The 20,642-nt window shown below is 37.1% G+C and overlaps 2 protein-coding genes across 4 annotated transcripts; both read left to right on the forward strand.

Annotated features, from left to right (window-relative positions):
* The first annotated feature begins 1,713 nt into the window (after window positions 1–1,713).
* LOC117411177 (elongation factor 1-alpha 1-like) lies at window positions 1,714–8,425 on the forward strand. Of its 3 annotated transcripts, none has more exons than XM_034018428.3 (8): window positions 1,714–1,866; window positions 3,267–3,442; window positions 3,827–4,006; window positions 4,090–4,386; window positions 4,512–4,662; window positions 6,254–6,510; window positions 6,988–7,222; window positions 7,708–8,425. In XM_034018428.3, the coding sequence occupies exons 2-8, from the start codon at window positions 3,299–3,301 to the stop codon at window positions 7,830–7,832; spliced, it is 1,389 nt and encodes a 462-aa protein (XP_033874319.1). In that variant the 5' UTR covers window positions 1,714–1,866; window positions 3,267–3,298; the 3' UTR covers window positions 7,833–8,425. The 3 variants fall into 3 exon arrangements, with proteins under 3 accessions (XP_033874319.1, XP_058880938.1, XP_033874320.1); XM_059024955.1 differs by lacking the exon at window positions 1,714–1,866 and adding an exon at window positions 1,872–1,953; XM_034018429.3 differs by lacking the exon at window positions 1,714–1,866 and adding an exon at window positions 2,043–2,192.
* Window positions 8,426–10,196: 1,771 nt separating this feature from the next.
* Window positions 10,197–16,191, forward strand: cgasa (cyclic GMP-AMP synthase a). The gene is made up of 5 exons (XM_034019265.3): window positions 10,197–10,834; window positions 12,852–13,071; window positions 13,413–13,661; window positions 14,699–14,798; window positions 15,554–16,191. The coding sequence occupies exons 1-5, from the start codon at window positions 10,304–10,306 to the stop codon at window positions 15,888–15,890; spliced, it is 1,437 nt and encodes a 478-aa protein (XP_033875156.2). The 5' UTR covers window positions 10,197–10,303; the 3' UTR covers window positions 15,891–16,191.
* The last annotated feature ends 4,451 nt before the right edge of the window (window positions 16,192–20,642 follow it).

The raw sequence follows: 20,642 nt of genomic DNA on the forward strand, positions 1-20,642 counted from the left end.
TTGAGGGCAAGATAGATGGAGCCAAATACAGGGAAATTCTAGAGGAAAACCTGTTTCAGTCTGCAAGAGACCTGGGACTGGGGCGGAGGTTCACCTTCCAGCAGGACAATGACCCTAAACACACAGCCAAAGCTACACTGGAGTGGTTTAAAAACAAGAACCTGAATGTCTTAGAATGGCCCAGTCAAAGCCCAGACCTCAATCCGATTGAGAATCTGTGGCAAGACTTGAAAATTGCTGTTCACCAACAGTCCCCATCCAACTTGACAGAGCTTGAGCAATTTTGCCAAGAAGAATGGGCAAAAATTGTAGGATCCAGATGTGCAAAGCTGGTAGAGACTTGCCCAAAAAGACTGTAATTGCTGCCAACGGTGCTTCTACCACGTATTGACTCAGGGGGGTGAATACTTATGAAACCAACAAATGTCTCTTTTTTTTTTGTTTAATTAACTTTTGTGTCACAATAAAAAAATATTTTGCACCTTCAAAGTGTTAAGTATGTTGTGTAAATCAAATAGTAAAAATCCAAATTAAATCCATTTTAATTCCAGGTTGTAACACTACAAAATGTGGCAAAGTCCAAAGGGGGTGAATACTTATGCAAGGCACTGTACATACAGCTGGTATTTTAATGCAGGTTTCACGGCATTGGTTTGATATATTCTTGCGAAAATGTGGGATTAAATCAAATTTAGTGTTAATGAATACTGAAAAAAACACATGGTTGTATGAATTTTAGGTAAAATATACATACCAATAGGTGGGGGAGTGTCTTAGCTTTGTTTTCCAAGTCTATATCTTTTAATTTTCTTTTTCGTGTCAATGTCTCTTCTGTATGTTATGGTTGTAATTTAATTATGAGAAGTATTTATATGTGCTTTGTAACCTGCAAAAATAAATGTGATTCAATAATTGTGATCCCTGTGTTGTCTTTATTGATTTGCGTGTACTGAAGGGCCAGCCTGGTGTCCCTGCCCTAGCGTTTTTATAACAGAATATCTTTGTGTCTGGACTGGCATGAGATACATTCTAGAAAGTGAAAGACGCAATCTATATTATACTGACTACTATGTGTCCACAACATTCGTTTTCTTTTTGATCGACATTTTCATCAGTCAGATCGATAGGGGGTGTAGTTTTCAGAACGTGAAGCTGGTGGACAGGTTGTTGGAATAAACTGTATTTCATCTAACAAATAATTGCTCAAATATTTTGTTGGGGGCGTTTAAAAAGACAAAAAGAAATTACAGCAAGACCTATTCTTTTCACGTGAGCTAGCTGTTCCTGTACTGGTAAACTATATTCAAAATGGTACCGGTTAATAACGTAGGGGATCCGGTTTTGTGACCAGGCTAGTATTACAGATAGACACGAAAGTCAAATGAAGTCAGGAGTCTTTCAGAAAGGCCTTATCCAATTTTATTGCTATTACATCTTTCTTATTTTATTTTTTTATTTGTTTTTTGGACCATGAATATACATTTTACCAATATAAATTATTTTGTTTAAACTTGAAAACTAAAGTTAAATCTATATTAAACTATTATCAATAAGGTAGCATAGCATTTTAAAGGAGGTAATTTTGGAGTCGGTTCAAGTCTCAAGGCTTTCAGAACCACCAAGCAAGGACAGCGCACTTTAGAGTTTTAAAAAGGGACGCGTGAGCTAGTTTGCATTTGGCCACCTTTCACGTGCTTCTGTCATGCTTTCTCCACGATCCCTAAACAGGCTCCGTGCTGGCCTAGAGGGGGGACTGGTAATGTCGCCTGACGACAATAACTGTACCCCCTCCCAACAACAGAGCTATAAACTCATCAGCGGAGGCGTTGTGTGTCTTTTCTGCAACGAGGTCTGAGACTGAGCCAGGTAGGAGATAACCGATCTATTTTTAGCAACAGCTACATATGTATGTTTTGTAAAATTACTGAGATCTTTTGCATCCGTCTGCTGTTGGTAAGTGCGGCGGAATCAGTGCAAGCTGCGTAGCCACGGCGCGGTGGTGTTTACAAGACTATGGCGGAAGTTTGTTTCCTTATTTAACAGTTTTTAGAAAATTGAATTCTGTTATTGTGAATTGCACAGTGGTTGAGAGCAGAATAAGAGCAAGGGCATGGGGGAGGGCGTAATCCCGCAGACATCTCAATTGAAACAGACGTCTGTCCTTCACCGAGCTAAGGATAACCTTTTAGTTTGTATGTGACTATTATCTAATCGGCTATATCAATAGCTACAATATTTCTTAACCTAAATGTGTATTTTTGCTTTACTTAGTCGATTGTCAGCTTTAGTGTAGCTTTAATATAAATTTTGCACATTTATAAAATTGCATGTATGTATCTAGGGCTCTGGAAGCTTACTAAGGTTGTTTTTTTGTAGAATACTACAACCACATTTTTAAAAATTGCACAGGTTTTTAGTTTTAACGGCGATAATAAGAAATAATAAAAACAAATGATTTATAATTAAGGCGACATGTCATATAGGTCATGCCTAAAGAAAAGGGCAGCGCCATAGGTAATGCGTAGTTGTTTTTTTTTTTTTAATTCTATGCAAATTCTTAAACAAACGCCTCCTTTTTACAGGGCAAGTTCTTTTTTAAAAACGCGAAGCATTAAGTACCTTTAAAAATACATAAGTAACGGTACCATGTAATTATGTTTTATGTTGTTTGTGTTGCAAGGTGTATTTTAATATTTGCATTTTATCTAATGCATTAAGTAATCTGTATGTTTTGCTGTAATGGCTGATGTGTGGTTGTGGATATGTTCTACAAAATGGAGGGCTAATTGACATGTTCATAGTATGATCCTTCTTTCACAGAAAAAAAAAGTAAATAAGTAAAACAATTACGTTTTCTTTTAACTGCACAGCTGCCAAGGTCAGAATGTCACTTTGAGTGAGGTTATAGTGAATTTAGAGAGGATGATGTGAGGCTGTTAGCGCCTTTAAAATGTAAAAATAAAAAAATAGATCATGTAATTCAAAGAAACACATTTTTACTGTTTGGTCCTGTTTAGGCCTGTGTAACTGGTATTGTTGATTAAGGTTGGCATATGAAGTCCACATGTGATGCTGACTGGGTGGAGTTCTATCTGATGCAATATTATGCCAACCAATTTGTTGGGTGTGCTTTTATGATATTCAATTACTAACAGATCATTTTTGTACAGTATGCAGTTCTTAGAGTTACACTGGAGTGTTTGTTTTTAAAAAAGAGACATATATTCCTAATTTATATGAAAAGTATATATATTTTTCTATTTTAGGTTTGATTGTGTAGTATACTAAAACATCCACAATGGGCAAGGAAAAGATTCACATCAACATCGTAGTTATTGGCCATGTGGATTCTGGCAAGTCCACCACTACAGGTCACCTCATCTACAAATGCGGAGGCATTGACAAGAGAACTATTGAGAAATTTGAGAAGGAAGCTGCTGAGGTACAGTATTGCATTAAAAGATTTATAAAATACATAGGCTGTATTGAAATACATTCGGATCAGCTATCAGTAGTCATATAAATGAAGGCCTAACACAGGAAGCTTAATACGGTTGAACTTTAAAACAAATGTGAAATGTTGCCTGCGAGGTTATATAATAAGGTTGTTAATCACCTGCTTGGTGATTAGGAAGCCACTGTGTTTTGGAATAGGCACATAGTGATACTAGATTTAAGGATTTTGTGCCAAATTGTTATGATGACAGCATGATTTGTGGCATTTAAAACTCCCATCTGCTTCTTGCAGCGTTGGACAAGATCCTTCTTGTAGCAGGACATCTGTTATAATTTGCTTGTCTGTTTCACTGTCTTCCTCTATGTATAGATGGGCAAGGGCTCCTTTAAGTACGCCTGGGTGTTGGACAAACTGAAAGCTGAACGTGAGCGTGGTATCACCATTGACATCTCCCTGTGGAAGTTTGAAACCAGCAAGTACTATGTTACCATCATTGATGCCCCAGGGCACAGGGACTTCATCAAGAACATGATCACTGGTACCTCCCAGGTAAGTGTAATAACTTGCATTTTAATCTAAAACCCAGAAAAGAAACAAAGCACAGGAAGTGACTGTGTTTGATGTACGTGTAGGCTGACTGTGCCGTCCTGATTGTCGCCGCGGGCGTTGGAGAGTTTGAAGCTGGTATCTCCAAGAACGGTCAGACTCGTGAGCATGCATTGCTGGCCTACACCCTGGGGGTCAAACAACTGATCGTTGGCATTAACAAGATGGACTCCACTGAGCCACCTTACAGCCAGAAGAGATACGAAGAAATCGTCAAGGAAGTCAGTGCTTACATCAAGAAGATCGGCTACAACCCAGACACCGTGGCTTTCGTGCCAATCTCTGGCTGGAACGGTGACAATATGTTGGAGCCCAGCACTAATGTAAGTAATCTGAACTCAACAGGTTGCAGGACTGGAGTGATGCAAGTCCTATGTGACATAAAGGCATTGTGTACGAAATATCTAAAGTGATTTTACGATTTCTCACCTCACCTCTTCAATTTAAGATGACCTGGTTCAAGGGCTGGAAGGTCACCCGCAAAGATGGCAATGCTGCTGGTACTACCCTTCTGGAAGCCTTGGATGCAATCCAGCCACCATCTCGTCCCACTGATAAACCCCTGCGTCTGCCTCTGCAGGATGTCTACAAAATTGGAGGTAAGGCTTGTTTGGTAGAGATTGGAATTTTAAACGTTTAAACATTTAAACTCTAAAGAAGTGGTTAAATGTTGAATCATATGCTAGACGTATGTCAGTCACGTGACAATTTCACCAAATGCATGTTTTTTAATGTATTCATCATCATATACAGAAGTCCGTCGTGTAGCCGACTGCTGTGGTGCCACAGTAAGGGCGGATATTATAAAAAGGAAGGGGTTCGGCAATTGCCTCCAGGTAGTTTTTCTAAGTGGTGCAACATAAAGATTGACACTGGGGCGGGTTTTATTCTCAGTCAATCTGGCGCTTCATTGGTGCACTCTGTTTGTCATGCTGTAGTGGGCGTGGTATAGTTCAATCCACACGGGGTAAGACATGCGTTTTTTCTGACGTTTGTTATATATTTAATAAAACTGCATCTCTGAACAAAGGAAAGAGGCAAAGCCACATCATTGCTTCATAATTTGAAATGGAAACATTCAGAATTACTGTGGATGGAGTTACTGAATGCAGTAAAAAGCAAACATCCATAATATTAATTTTCAATATTAATTCAGAGAATGCATAAGTGTAAATTAATTATGTCTAGGCTTTAATTTACCAGTACACTTTTATGCAAATCATTTTTTTTAAAAAAAAGACCTTTATCTATGTAATTTGTCAACAGAAGGGGATATTTAAAAAAAATAAATAAATAAAAAAAGATCCCTGAACAGTAGAGTTAATATAACAATGTATTGGAATCTGTGCATTTGATAGATTCTGTAACACATGTAAGCTGCATTCTTCTTCTTCTTCTTCTTCTTCTTCTTCTTCTTCTTCTTCTTCTTCTTCTTCTTCTTCTTCTTCTTATTATTATTATTAATAATGGTTTTGTTTTGTTTTGTTCTTTGAATATAATATAATGTACAAATAAAAAAGGTTTAGTTTAGTTTATTCACTTTGTGCCCACAGGGCCAGCACAGGTACATCTGAGTAGCGCAGTACAAATACAAAGAGAGACATTTATTAATAAAAATAATAATACAAATGCTTTTAAAAATACCAAATTCCCATTGGGCTTTTTTTTTTTTTTTAAGATTCTATTGATTTTTTAGTAATACATGCAGGACACCCCGCTATAAGATCATTACCGCTAGTAAAAATGTGCACGGATGAATCTACAGAGTTAATCTACCAATTCATCAACTAATGCCCATAAGTTAACTCATCAAAAATGTGAATCGAGTGACAGCCCTAATTTCAATATATACGTTTGTGTTTTTTTTGTTTGTTTTACTTTGTAGTTAAGTCTCTGCGATGTTAAAATGGTATTTGCTTATTTAGGGGTTCTTTGCTTGGAAAATACTAACCAGGTCTGTCAGTATACATCAGAATGTAGTATAAAGAGTGCGTCTGTATGTAGATGTGGTTTAAACGCTGACACCTGCATAGCATTTAAACATTCATAAAAATGTACCAGAAGCACATCCCTATTGTTTGGTAAACATATTGTCACACTTTTTTAAAAATGGCAGTGTGTCTGTGTTTCATGAGTCTTCCATCGCTTTGTAGTTTGCTGATCCAATAAAAGTCTGCATCCTTTTGAAAGGTATCGGTACTGTGCCAGTAGGCCGTGTTGAAACTGGTGTCCTGAAACCAGGTGTAGTGGTTACCTTCGCTCCTGTCAACATCACCACTGAAGTCAAATCTGTTGAAATGCACCATGAGGCTCTGTCCGAGGCAAATCCTGGAGACAACGTTGGCTTCAATGTCAAGAACGTGTCTGTGAAAGACATCCGCCGTGGAAACGTTGCCGGAGACAGCAAGAACGACCCTCCACAGGAGGCTGCTAACTTCACTGCACAGGTGGGGTTGTCTCCAAACAGGTGAAACATTTGCAGCCTAAATAGTTTCAGTAAAGGATTTTATTTACAGTGAATGGACTGAAGATATTTGACATAAAGAAATACTCAATAATTAGGTGCTCCCTTAAATTAACACAATACTGCAATTTGCAGTTGCAATGTGACAGTGGTTACGATTGTGAATCACTCAATATTAGTCAAAATGTTTATAATGATGGGCTTATGTTTTTGTAAATACGCAGGATCTTCAAATTCAAATATCTCATAAACCATTTGAGATGCCAAGTTGATATTTTCAGTGTTGTGAAAACTCGTCAAAACCCAGCAGTTATAGAGATAAAGACCTACTGTATCACTTGCGAGTCAATACTCAGATTTATGATTATTAAAAAAATGAAGATCATTCACATCCAACATCTAAATGATGTAACTGCCAGGGGCCTCAGTAAAATGTAAACACTTCTTCTGTAACCTTTAGGTCATCATCCTGAACCACCCAGGTCAGATCAGCGCTGGCTATGCCCCTGTGCTGGATTGCCACACTGCTCACATTGCCTGCAAATTCGCTGAGCTGAAGGAGAAAATTGATCGTCGTTCTGGCAAGAAACTGGAAGACAACCCCAAGTTCCTGAAATCTGGCGATGCTGCCATCGTTGACATGGTCCCAGGGAAACCTATGTGTGTGGAGAGCTTCTCTGACTATCCTCCTCTGGGTGAGCAAATCTGCCATTTGGAACTGGATTAGTTGAAGTTAGAAGCATAGCTCCTGGGGTGTTGCTGTGTTATACAACACTTTATTTACACTGTTCTCAGAGTGCATTGTCAGCTGTGCTTGCTTCATGTGTGGGTGAGTTATAAGCAGTTGTTTAACTGATACTGGAAATGTGACAACTTCAAATTTGATATTCATCATCTCGAGTATCATATTTGGATCCCATAGTTTGTCAAAAACGATCAGGTCTGGTGTTAAGGAAATGTTTGTTATAAAGATGAACTCATTTAAAACCTAGTTGTATGGTGACAGTACTGTCAACATCTCCAACAGTGTACCTTTAGATTTTGTCATTGAATGTACTGTATAATGACAGGAATGGCCCTATTTTTAAAATGTAAATGCCTGGCTTGTGCTGAATTTTCTGCTCATAGTGTTATTTCAAATTAGAATTGTTTTGTCTTCTCTCTCTTTCACCGTTTCCAGGGCGTTTTGCTGTGCGCGACATGAGGCAGACTGTGGCAGTCGGAGTCATCAAGGCTGTGGAGAAGAAGGCTCCCACCTCTGGGAAGATCACTAAGTCTGCCCAGAAGGCTCAAAAGGCAAAATGAATTCTGTGTTCATTACCTGCCACCTCAGTAATCAATGGCAGAATGGTCTCTGAACTGTTTAATTCAATTGGCAATTTAAGTTCAATAGTCAAAGACTGGTTAATTGTTACAATGCATCGTAAAAGTATAAGAAGGAAAAAAAAATGTTTTGTGGACTATTTGTATTGTGGCAGTTAATTTTTGAAGTTACTAGTTTTAATTGTACTTTTAAATGGGAACAGCACCATGACCAGTAAGTCTGTAGTGGAAATTAAGACAATTTAAAAACATAAATCGTAAACCTAAGTGTGTTGACAATTAGTTGTCCCAAGATTGTGCGTAAGTGTTTTTGCAAGTAGCCAGTACTAATTCTCACCTGCTTTTGGAGTATATATTTTTAAGTACAAACTGGATGTTTCTAAATTGTTAAATTATGTTTCACTTGTATAATTGAGAGGGCATGTAAACATCCCATATTGTGCACTGTATTTTGTTGAAATAAGCTATCTTGCACTTTTGCACTCTAAATTTGATTGACATCTGCTCTGTGCACCTTATTTAATTTCTGTGAACAAGAGCCTTTCAACAATCCACATTAAATGTTTCTAATTGTATCCGTTTTCATGTATTTTTTTAATGCACTTTTAACTTGTAGTTGGTCAGTTATGCAATTAAAAGGATTTTGTTGGTTCTATGCCATCAGTGGACAGTAGTCTACACCACAAAAGGAACACACTATTTGGCACTGGGCAAGGCTAGCCTATGGAATGGATGAGCATGCAGACTAAATTGCTCCCTCATGCCTCAAGCCACTAATCTAGTCTCACTTCTTGTGCATATACCTACTCTAGATAAATAGAGATCCACTCTATGTGACATGTTCATTTGGTGGGTTTTTGTCTTAGATTAGAAACCATTACCTATCTGCAATACTTAAACCTGCCTATCTACTGATCTGACAGTGAGAGCTATTCATTTTCGGTAAGCTCGGTCCTGTTATGACCGACCCGTTTGCATGGGCAGTATCTGTTTTTTGATGCTATTAAACAAATACCACTGCCACATTTGGAAACACAGTTCACCTCTTCAGAAGCTTTTCCTGTCACACACACACACACACTATATTCTCTGGGCTGATAAACCAAACTAGAAAATGGAAGAAGATTGTAGTCTCATACTGCCACAATTGGGTGGATAATCAAACCAAAGTGAAATATTATGGCTTGTATTATTCTCACTAAACCTGTATTTCACTTCACAGAGTACAATCCTTTTCACAGTAGGGTACCCACCATGGCATTTTATTTGCTTGGGTATACAGCACTCTCTAGTGGGTAAATGTAGCTGTAGCAAGGTGAAAGGAAAAAGGCTAAACAGAAATACAACCACTGCCACTAGTACAACTACTACGACTACTACTACTACTAATAATAATTTAATGAAAAGGTGTACACAAAATACAATTCAAATAGTTTAATACAAAACGTCAAATTTTGCCCAAACGAAACATGAAAACATGAATCGCATCTGACATACTTCGAAATGTATCTAGTTTAAGTACTGTATGGAAACACCAATACCGCCAAAGATTTACCGTAATGACTTCAGTGTGCCCGACTTTCATTGCAATGTTATATTTCACAATTTAAGTGATGCAGCTTGCGCCCAAAGTTTGTTTATATATATATATATATATATATATATATATATATATATATATATATATATATATATATATATATATATATATATATATATATATATATATATATATATATATATATATATATATATATATATATATATATATATATAATGTTTAAAATAATAATAATAGGTACCGCATGTTTTTAAAGATAGTGATATTAACAATGATTGTTCCTTTCTGATACTTTAGGGCTATAGGGTCCACATTAAAAAAAAGAAAGAAAATAGATCCTAAATGGCAATAAACAAAGCTGATAATGTGCACTATATACAACACGTATTCCAAAGGTTAAAATGCGTTGCTTTAGTTCTTATTGGCCAGTTTCCTCGACGTGTTGTGAGCAATGCTGCAGTACATTTTGTAGTAGTATCCATTATACTACACCCAATTTTTTGTTTTTTTTAAATGACAGACATGATTTTTAATATGGCAGATATTCCAAATTAGAATAAAGCGCGTATTTATCATGTGTACTACACAATAGTAGTGAAATACGTGCATATATGCAGCACAATGATTACGTATAACAATAATAGCGATGGGTTACTAAAAGATTGTGTACCACATCAGTGTTTTTAATTTTAAGGAGGGGTCAGATTGTTACTCAGCATTTGAACACATTGGCTTGGCAGTAGACCAATTACGTAAGTTAAATATTAACAGACATAGTTGCTTCCTGCTCATTTCTTTCTTGCCAGTCAGCGAGGAGAAGTGCTACAGAAACCCTGCCGAAAACCTTCTCTTTATAGTTTTACCAACGTTGGCGTTTCCGTTTAATTTGAAGATGATGCCGAAGTCTGCCGGTGCACGAGCTAAAAGCCCACCTCCTGGGAGAGCCAAAAAAACAACTCCTCAGAGAGCAACAAGCCCAAATGCGTCCACCCGAAGAGTAAAAGACACTGCTCCATCAAATGGTACCCCGCGCAGACCGTCTGCAAGTCTCGATACAAAAAGCCATCCGTGCGCAAAAAAGACGCCTGCTAAGCCTACCCATCATAAAGCTCCGAAAACTACACCGCACAAAAGACCAGAAGGCCCAGAAAAGAGGGGCAGCCAAGCAGCAGCAACCGACAGCCCGAGTCCGAGTGGGTCCGTGAAGAAGGGCGGTGTCAGATGTAAAAAGATCTCAAGTTCTGGAAACAAAGTTCTACTGGGAGTCTTGGAAAGCTTGAAGATTAGGAAGCAAGCGCGGTCTGAGGCGACAGATAAAGTCAATGATGTGGTTGACTGCATTCTTAAACACGTGAAAACATCCAGCAAATACTTCCAAGACATCGCAAAACTTCCTACTGGTAGTTACTATGAGAATGTAAAGGTAAGTTAATTAAAAATAACAGTTTATTTAGAAGAGGGAAAAAGCGGGAAGCATTTATTTACACAAGGTTTTTCGCATACTTTTTTGGCTTTAGGCTACTTTAATTTTGTGCATGTCTATACGTGATAGGTCAATCTTCTAAGTGACCGTCGTCCAAGCAGTCATTATAAAATAAACAATGCTATTTTAAACAAAGCAATTACATTTAAGATGTGAATTATGTTTACAAAACCTTCTTATAATAACTACCAATAGACTTCATATATATAATTAGAACCAGGGAAATACAGTAGCCTAGAACTCAACAGACAAAATAAATATTTGTAACCAGCTTTACCCTCTAATTTTAACACAGAGAGTAAAATGTATTTTAAGGGGGTAAAATACAACATCACTTTGAAGTCGTGCGTGATCTTGAGAAATGCTGTACAATCTTTAATGGTAATGGGGTAGGCATTAAAAAAGAGCCTTCCATTTGTAATGAACGACCAGTGATGGCCGGATAGGCACATTGTATGTGTGCTTAAAAGAACCTTACAGAAACTCTAGCGTGTCGGCATCTCAAATCTGTACAGGGAAAAATGTAATATAATAAATAAATAAAAATTATTACACATTTTAACTGCAATGTTACTTTGAACTCCTGCACAACCACGCGTGTGTTCTACAAGGTTCTTAATTTTTTTCGAGGTATCACACTGACTGCAGATGAATTACTTTACTTATATTTTAACATTACATTCTTAAAGGCAGTGAATATTTTAAAACTTCAGTATAAAGTCATACAGATAAATAAAATAAGGAAATGCATTAATAAGTTATAAAACAGTTCGTCTAATATTATAGGCACCTTTTTTCTATGGAGAGTCAATGGAGGCGGAAGAAATTTTGCTGGTTTGTGCTGGTTTTCGCCATGTTAAAAAAATGCATCAAACTTTTGAAGTTTATTTCACATTTGCACAAGGTCTTTCGAAGAAAACGGCAGCATTAGCAAATTGACGATACGTAATTATTATGAAAAATGCTATTTTCTGAGCACTGTCCCGTTCCGCGGCGCATACGCAGAAACATCGCTCTAAAGAAGCGACGACTGCATGCAAGTCCAGATGTGTGTAGGAAAGACAGGCAGGTGAGTTATGTATTTATTATTCTTAATCTATATATATATATATATATATATATATATATATATATATATATATATATATATAAAGATTAAGAGTTTTTTTTACAGTCGTAAACAAAAATACATTTCAAGAATCACAGTACAAGTAATAATACAATTAAGATCAAGATAAATACGACTGGTTCTAGCAAGTACAAGTATGACAAAATACGATTCAATAACGGAGCAGATAACAGTGTCAATGATAGTTACATCAGGATATAATTAAATGCAAAATACTACAGATTAAATAACACTTGACAGATTACAGTACTCTAAAGTACAGGATTTAATGCAAAAAAAATAGGGGGCAGATAAGAGCAAGTAAAGCGCATTCAAGGAAGAGTGATAAGGGTCCAGAGGGGAAAAAGAGGAGTATAGGTTATTACAATTAAACAAGAAATTACATAAAATACGGTATTTTATGTGTAAAGTGAACTTAAAGCTATATTTTTGTATTTAGTTTTTGTAGTTTAATTGATACATTATTTTGTTTATAAAATATTAAATATGGGTGCTTAATAGAATAATGACAGATTATGAATATCCAGATCATACAGTGACCCCCACCTACATACATGTGTGCCACTATTGCAAAAATAAATACATAACATTACAACATATATTATTATCAAGACACAGCAATATAGTACGGTAAACAAACTATCTGTAGCTACTTGGACATAGTAGGTAAAAAAAGGTTATGTTCATCCGTATATTTGTTATAAAATTTTTCACAAATAATTAACATGCACAAAAATAGTAATAAAATATATCTCCCTGGTGAAAGTCTGTTTTACTAGTGTTGATGCGTCACTTGATGTATAGATAAATCTTTTTTTTTCCCCACAGATTTCTGAACCAGATGAATTTGACATTATGCTGACTGTACCTGTCCACAGAGTGCAATTGGAACAATTTGATTCCAATGGGGCGTTCTACAGTGTGTCATTTAAAAGAAATCCCAAAACTCCTCTGGTGGACTTTGTATTGAAGGATGGGACGCTGTCTGCACACAACATGCTCGTCGAATTCAGGAAGCATGTAATAGAAGCAACAACATTAATGAAAGGTTGGCAGTTTCATAATGTTACCAAGAAAAACAGACTATACCGACCTCCATATTAAAAAATTCAACAAATCAGTATCAGTAATTCAGCATGTCAGTAGACTTACAGCCTGTGACAAAATTGGTTGTAAAAATGTTCTTTGCTACATTTCAAGCTCCAGACAGACAGACCAGTGCCATTTGCTGTTTTGGAGAAACTTGATGTGTTCATTGTTCAAAACACAGTGTACACGGTTTCCATCTGCGTCTCGTTATTGAAATAAATGTATGGGTACAAATACAATTTACCACTAGAGGGTGAAGGGGTATGTAACAGTATTCCATTCCCTTTCCTTTATACAAAGATGTACAGGTTGAGAGGAAGAAAAAGGGGTGCCCTGCTGTTACCTTACAGGTCAAAGAGATCTCAGTGGATATTGTGCTGGGGCTGGAAGTCCATTCAATGAGCTGGCCAGCAATGACGAAAGACGGCTTCAACATTGTTGACTGGCTGGGGACCAAAGTGAAAAAGGACTTTAAGTTAAAACCTTTTTACCTCGTGCCAAAATATGTTGGCAAAGGATGGGATGAAAAGGAAGGAGTCCACGCAAGGGGTAATGTGTCTCTTTTTATACCAGTAATAATGCCAGCCATGAGTTCGGTCAGAAAAGCAGGTGTTTGGCCCAATTCTGCCACACAGGACTAGTCTTGTCCTCAGTTCATATTAGATGTGATACTAATATGCATACTTTGTATGCATTAACACAGACCTATTTTGTTAAAAGGCAAAACAAAAGGAGACAGGATGCTGTTGTAGCAGCAGTATGTACTGTAGTGCTTTAGTATCATGATACACACCTCACACACATTTTACAATAGGGTGTGTATTTTTAATGTATTAGTTGTCTTTAAATACCTTCTATTTTTAGAAAGGGTAACAGCTGTTTGACAGTTTCTTATAAATCAGCATTAGGATAAATATATTTACTCAAAGGTAATTAAAGCCGACTGTCAGTGCTTTGAGAATTTACCCCACTATCCAAACAATCCAAACGTTCCTTGGTGTAGACAATTGGCTTCATCGTGGAACCATGAAACCATGGGCATTTTGAGGAAGTTTCATAACTGGGCAGCAGTGTGGAGTAGTGGTTAAGGCTCTGGACTCTTGACCGGAGAGTCATGGGTTTAATCCCAGGTGGGGGACACTGCTGCTGTACCCTTGAGCAAGGTACTTTACCAAGATTGTTCCAGTAAAAACCCAACTGTATAAATGGGTAATTTTATGTAAAAATAATGTGTAAAAAATAATGTAATTGTATGTAAAAGTAATGTGTAAAAAATAATGTAATTGTATGTAAAAATGTGATATCTTGTAAGTCGCCCTGGATAAGGGCGTCTGCTAAGAAATAGATAAAAAAAATAATGATTTTCAGCAAATTGAATAGGAAACAGACATGCAGTACATTGTTGTCATGCATAAGCAAAAAAAAAAAAAAAAAAAAATTACACTACATCTCTTACTTCCATCTGATAATTGACACCAGAGAAATTTCTGACGACATGTAAAACTACAGTTTCTGATTGCAGTGCTACCTGATTATTTTGAACATGTGTAAAATGTAATCTTTCCTTCATGTGATTTTGTTTTCAGATGCATGGCGTATTTCATTCTCCCACATTGAGAAGGGGATTCTGAAGAATCATGGCTTCGCAAAGACCTGCTGTGAATCCGGGGGTTCAAAGTGTTGCAGGTATATTGCACATTGCCTCTGAAACGCTGCTCTTTTTAATCCTTTATAGACGCGTGTTGTGCCTTTTGCAGTTCTTTGAATTTCACACCAACATTGGAATTTTAGTATCATGATATGTCTATTTATTATCATGTTCCTTTACATTGCTGATATGTGAAACTGCTTTTAGTCACAGTTGGCTGCTTTTGATAACTAGATAATTATTAGTTTCACTAGCAATCCATGGTGACGGAAAGAAACAAGCTGTTGGCTACGGTTTTCCAGAATCTGCAAACTAGTCCGCAGAACATGGTTCAGAAACTATTGAGTGAACAAAAAGCTGATCTTTTTGTGAAGTGCTTACCTGCAACCCTCACAAAACTGGCAACTAAAGTTAAAAATACTAAGACACACCTCAGGGAGACATTCCTTGGAAGCAGGCGTTTAGTCTTCAAGGGTGTGTACAGTGATATTTATGTTAACCATCAGAGGAATGAAAGCAACATTGATTCAGGTTCCTGGTCTAGACCAAGATAGCACTTCACCTTTGTTATACAGCAGGGTCTTTGGTCCAGAGATCACATTAATATGAACACCAACAAAGAACTACCAAAAAGTATTGCAGTGAGCACTAGGCTGCTGAAAAAGCACATATTTGATAATGAGCGCATTCAGAGGTCAGATTATCTAGACTCTCAGCAGTTACTGCATGTATGTAATTGCGCATTACACTTTGTAAATTGTAATCTTAAGCGTCTTTTTGTTTGCTCTCACAGGAAACAATGTCTCAAACTTCTGAAGCACTTACTAAATGAGCTGAAACAGAAGCACCCCAAGGAACTGTCCAAGTTCTTCTCCTATCAAGCAAAGACAGTTTTGCTGCACGGCTGTGTGAAGAGACCGAACGACAGCCAGTGGGAGTTGGCGAATCTTGACGACTGTTTTCAACAGCTCTTGGATGATTTCATTAGGCACCTGGAAACAGGGAGCCTTCCTCATTTTTTTGTACCCACTTACAATCTTTTAGAGTCCTGCTCTGATTCAAAAAAGCAAGAGTTCCTAATAGATTGTATTAATTCTGAAAGGAACAACATGTTTCCAATCTTTAAGTAAGTATGACCAGAATATGTTAAGTCTGGTTCTGATTTCAAAGAATAAAAACAAAAAATTAAAAATGGCAACATTTAAAGTTTGTTGGAAAGTAAAGTTACTGTTTAAAATGGGTAGTTTAATGATTCATTAGTTTATATTATTTACAAACTATAGAAAACATTTCAGTTATATTTTTTTATATTAATGTTATAAATGTATCTTCATTTGCATGTAACTTTTTGACAAAAATAATTAGAAATGTGTTTTTTTGTTAAACATCAAAGTACAGATGCTTTGGCATTTATTATGTTAAGGAGTAATTAAAAAAAAAAAAAAAAAAAAAAAAATCTGATGTTTTATTTAAATCGATTTTTTTTTTTCAAATGATGTGTAAGTTACCGTAGTTGTAGCTCTACCTCCAAATACTGTAAATGTAATATTCTTAGGATGTTGCAAATGGTGGTTTGTGAATAGATAAATACCAAATCTAATTACTCAAAATCTTAATACATATTTATCATTGTGTTATCCTCTAAATATGAACTATAATAGGTTTTGCCTTCCAAAAACTGCTTTTCTGGAGTTTCATCACGGCCATTACACCGTGTAACAATTTTTTTTTTTTTTTTTTGGTTCCTGGGTAGTAAGTGTTATTTCCTAATTGCTTATGCCTCAAAAGTATAGAAAATGGCTTTTATTCCCCACAAACTTTGCTTTTGTGACCAGGACAGTGATATTTTGAAATGTACCTATTTCCAATGAGAAAACGGGCTAATTTGTGTCTTTTCGTTCACAGTCAGAAAAAAACAACATATGAATCCAAATTAACATGTATTTATACTAAAGTAATACAAAAATGACTACAAAAGATTTAGAAGCGAGTAGTTTTTCGAGATTTACGATTATACTGTAAATCACTTTCACGAATCAGCCCCCAAATGTAGTCTCATAATTACATCATTATGTGCATAAGTGAAAATCCCCTTTCACACTAAACTAGGTATTGCAACAGCAGTCTTGTCTTTTACACGGAGAATAATACATCCTTTAGCAGCCTTTCAGTGGCAAGTTTTCAATGATTATATATAATGCTGGTTCGAGGGATCAACCACAATGCGGTCTCCCCGGCACTGCAGCATGACAAAGTAAAAAAAAACACAACACATTAGGTTAAAATGCAGTATGTGATGCACTGAAAATACAAATATGCGAGTATCTGTAAATTGTTTTGGTTGTGTATGCACACAGCATTTACGTGCGCTTTCCATACATTTATCGAGCGAGTTTATAAGGTTATAAGGTACTTGGTAAATTGCTACAAAAATAGTATCGACAAAGGCGAAAAAATGGTTTTCGATCCACCACAAATTCTAGCGAGTCAAAGGGAATTCCCCGTGATGTTTTGTGATGTCATAGCCTAATTTGCATGTGTCGCTGTTTCCAGGTTATTCGCAAGAAATATACTCGCTAGATCATGTTCCATACATTTTTTTTTAGTTTAGTGAGTATATTCTACTGAGTTAAGCTCTTTAAAATAAGAAGAAATAAATACAATCAAAGAACCTTGGCCCTGTTCCACATATGCAGTTCACAAAACCAATAAACTGTACATCCCCCTGAACCTGCAGCGAGTGTCAAAAATGATATAAATACGTGTTGCATGCTTATTCTATTTCTGCTCTTTTGTTAGAAGTCTTCCAATTTTGTGTAGCACTGTAGGCTACTAGGAGGCATACTACTAACCTGCATAAGCAGAAAGAAAAAAAAAAACCTGTTGTATTATAAAGTCGTTTGAAAAGTATGTGTGTATACTGTATATATAAAATGGACGCTCTTAAGAAAAGAGACAATTAAACATGCAGTTTGTTTAACTTAATTTAGGGCAGCAGTGTGGAGTAGTCGTTAGGGCTATGGATTCTTGACCGGAGGTTCAATCCCAGGTGGGGACACTGCTGCTGTACCCTTGAGCAAGGTACTTTACCTAGATTGCTCCAGAAAATAACCCAGCTGTATAAATGGGTAATTGTATGTAAAAATAATGTGATATCTTGTAACAATTGTAAGTCGTCCTAGATAAGGGCGTCTGCTAAAAAAATAAACAAGAATAATTTTAAAACTGAGGGCACACTTTGTTGCTTCGAACTTGGTTTCAGGGGACACTAGGTTTCAAGCCACTGCATGGCGCACCGGTGAAGACTTGAGGAAACTAATGGTGCCAAATCAGGCAATCAAAAAAACACTTTTAAAATGGGAGAAATGAATTACTGAATAAAGAATAAAAAGATTAACAAATTCCGACATTATTTCTCAGTCTGTGTTATTATTGCGTATATCATGCTTGTAGTTCTTTTCTTTTTTTAATGAAATGGGTAGACACTTTTAACTTAAAACGTAAACAAATCAAGTGCAGAGACGTCACTATATTCGTTCAGTAATTGTAAAAAATAATTGTGTTTCTTATCTGCTCCACGTCTGTCAGCTTTTTTTTTTTTTTTTTTATCAGAGCATGCGCATTAAACAATTACGGCACTGGAATGTTGCAGAAAAACAGTCGTTACGATTTTCCAAGGAAGTGTCGAATAAAATGTCGCTGCGAGTAAAAAATAAAACCCCTCTAACGAGCGAGCGCGTCATGCGAGTAAAAACTTCTTAAAAGTTGTCTTAACCCGTTTTCCACAGCGTTTGTCGCATATATTTTCTTATTCGCATAAGTTTTACCGAGTATAAAGTTGGATGGAAATAGGCAGTCCGTAAGTAAGTCAGCGAATGCGATTGTATTTTGTAGCTGACCGAGCACGTAAATGAACAGATCGTATTGTTACTTAAACACTCGGTTGTGATCTCCACATACATACAGCGCTTGTTATTTTATATTTTGAAATAAAACAGTGGGCTTGCATCTTCAAAACATATTAATGAAATTTGACTTTTTATCTGATCTTTGCGGTGTCTCGTGTTTTGGACACGGTGCTGCATATGTGATGTGAACTTTTTTTTTTGTTTTTTTAAAAGGGGGCTTTAGACCTCTCGTTCTTATTGAAGAAAACAATATATCCCTTTTCATTTTGAACACGATTGTAAAAACAACTTGACAGGCTGATTTTGTGTATGATTATATATATATATATATATATATATATATATATATATATATATATATATATATATATATATATATATATACACACACACACACACGTACATTTACACCAGACGCGCACAGAAATAGAAATAGTTTATTTCAGACGCAGTCTGTGTTTCGCTACGCGGTGTGAAAGCCTTCATTGGACAGTATTCTTTAAAAAAAAAAAAAAAAGATACATTGGTGTGGAAGGACCTTTAATTAAGTTTTGTACTCTAAAGTAACATTTAAACTTGCCAGCAGTCAAAAGCAATAGACTCTTATATCATTGGTTTGTGTATTTAAGAGATTGTTTATGTTTATTGTAGCTAAACCTACATGATTTCCATTACACGAGAGCAGATGTTAAAACTTCATGCTGATTTGAACGATCTCTTGGCGAGAGCAGTTCAAATCAGCATGAAGTTTTAACATCTGCTCTCGTGTAATGTGAACGCCCCTTTACACTTCAGCCATCAACACCAGACAGACTAATGTGATCCATCTGTGTCTATCCATCTGCGTTTCCTTCCATATGATGTAGATATCCTTCTGTCTGGTGTTGATAGCTGAAGTGTAATACTGGCTCCAGGGATCAGCTTATTTGCCTCCCTGGCGCATTAGCTGCGATGCTGGCTCCAGGTATATAACAACCGTCTGGATTGAGCGAAGTAGGGTACATCTCTGTTGGGCAAGTGGGCACCTTCCATCCTCGGTGTTTCGTCGACTAGCCCACGACACCTCAAGAGGGCTCGACGGTGATTCTGGCGTCCCAGCATCACCCCCCCTCCGTCCCCCACTCAACTCAACCCAGCTTACTTACCAGTACATCAGCGTTTCTTTCTTTCTATTGTGCTTGAGATCGCCAGCCAGAATCTTTCCGTCTCAACCACAGCCAGTTGCTGCTCCTCTCTGCTGCTTCAGATAAGTTCTTCACTGTGCGATGCAACTCTTGACCACTGAATCCGACATCTCTAAGAAACCAGGTTGTAGAGTGTGCCATAAATCCTCGACAACCCACCTCCACTGGGTAAACCCGGACTCTCCATCCTCGCTGTTCCGCTTCAGTGGCTAGTTGAGCATACCGCAGTTTCTTCCTCTCATACGCCTCATCTACAGCATCCTCCCATGGCACTGTTAACTCTACCAGGTGAACAAGGTGTGGCGCTCCTGACCACAAGACAATATCTGGTAGAAGGTTAGTGGTGGCAATCTCAGGTGGAAAAATAAACCGTTGACCAACATCTGCCAGCATTTTCCAGTCTCTAGCAGCTTCCAGTTGTCCTGGGCGAGGATTGGTTTAACACCTTTTCTTGGTGGTTGGCTCTCCTGGGTGGAGGAATGTTGTCTTTTGCGTGTAATGTTTTGATGGAACTGGCGGCGACTTATTGGTCATGTTACGCTTGTCTTCTAATGCTAAGGCCAAACATTACAGCACCTGGTCATGGCGCCAAGTAAACCGTCCTTGGCTAAAAGCCACCTTACATACTATCAAAATGTGCCTTAATGTTGCAGGTGATGAACACAAAGGACACAAGGGAGTCTCTCCTACCCAGAGGTTTAGGTTCTGTGGTAATGAGAGAACATATGTTGACCTGATGAGGAAACTGATCCTGCTCTGTTCCATTGACCATAGGTCTTGCCAGCCAATC

Source organism: Acipenser ruthenus, chromosome 6 (assembly GCF_902713425.1).
Source record: "Acipenser ruthenus chromosome 6, fAciRut3.2 maternal haplotype, whole genome shotgun sequence".
Lineage (NCBI taxonomy): Eukaryota > Metazoa > Chordata > Actinopteri > Acipenseriformes > Acipenseridae > Acipenser > Acipenser ruthenus.

Bases quoted from the DNA above. Each gene is read 5' to 3' on its own strand.
- cgasa (XM_034019265.3), top strand. From the start codon at position 10,304: ATGATGCCGAAGTCTGCCGGTGCACGAGCTAAAAGCCCACCTCCTGGG. The intron at 13,072-13,412 runs GTTGGCAGTTTC...CTTTATACAAAG, and splicing joins AGCAACAACATTAATGAAAG to ATGTACAGGTTGAGAGGAAG. The intron at 14,799-15,553 runs GTATATTGCACA...TTGCTCTCACAG, and splicing joins GGGGGTTCAAAGTGTTGCAG to GAAACAATGTCTCAAACTTC.
- LOC117411177 (XM_034018428.3), top strand. From the start codon at position 3,299: ATGGGCAAGGAAAAGATTCACATCAACATCGTAGTTATTGGCCATGTG. The intron at 4,007-4,089 runs GTAAGTGTAATA...ATGTACGTGTAG, and splicing joins TGATCACTGGTACCTCCCAG to GCTGACTGTGCCGTCCTGAT. The intron at 4,663-6,253 runs GTAAGGCTTGTT...TCCTTTTGAAAG, and splicing joins GGATGTCTACAAAATTGGAG to GTATCGGTACTGTGCCAGTA.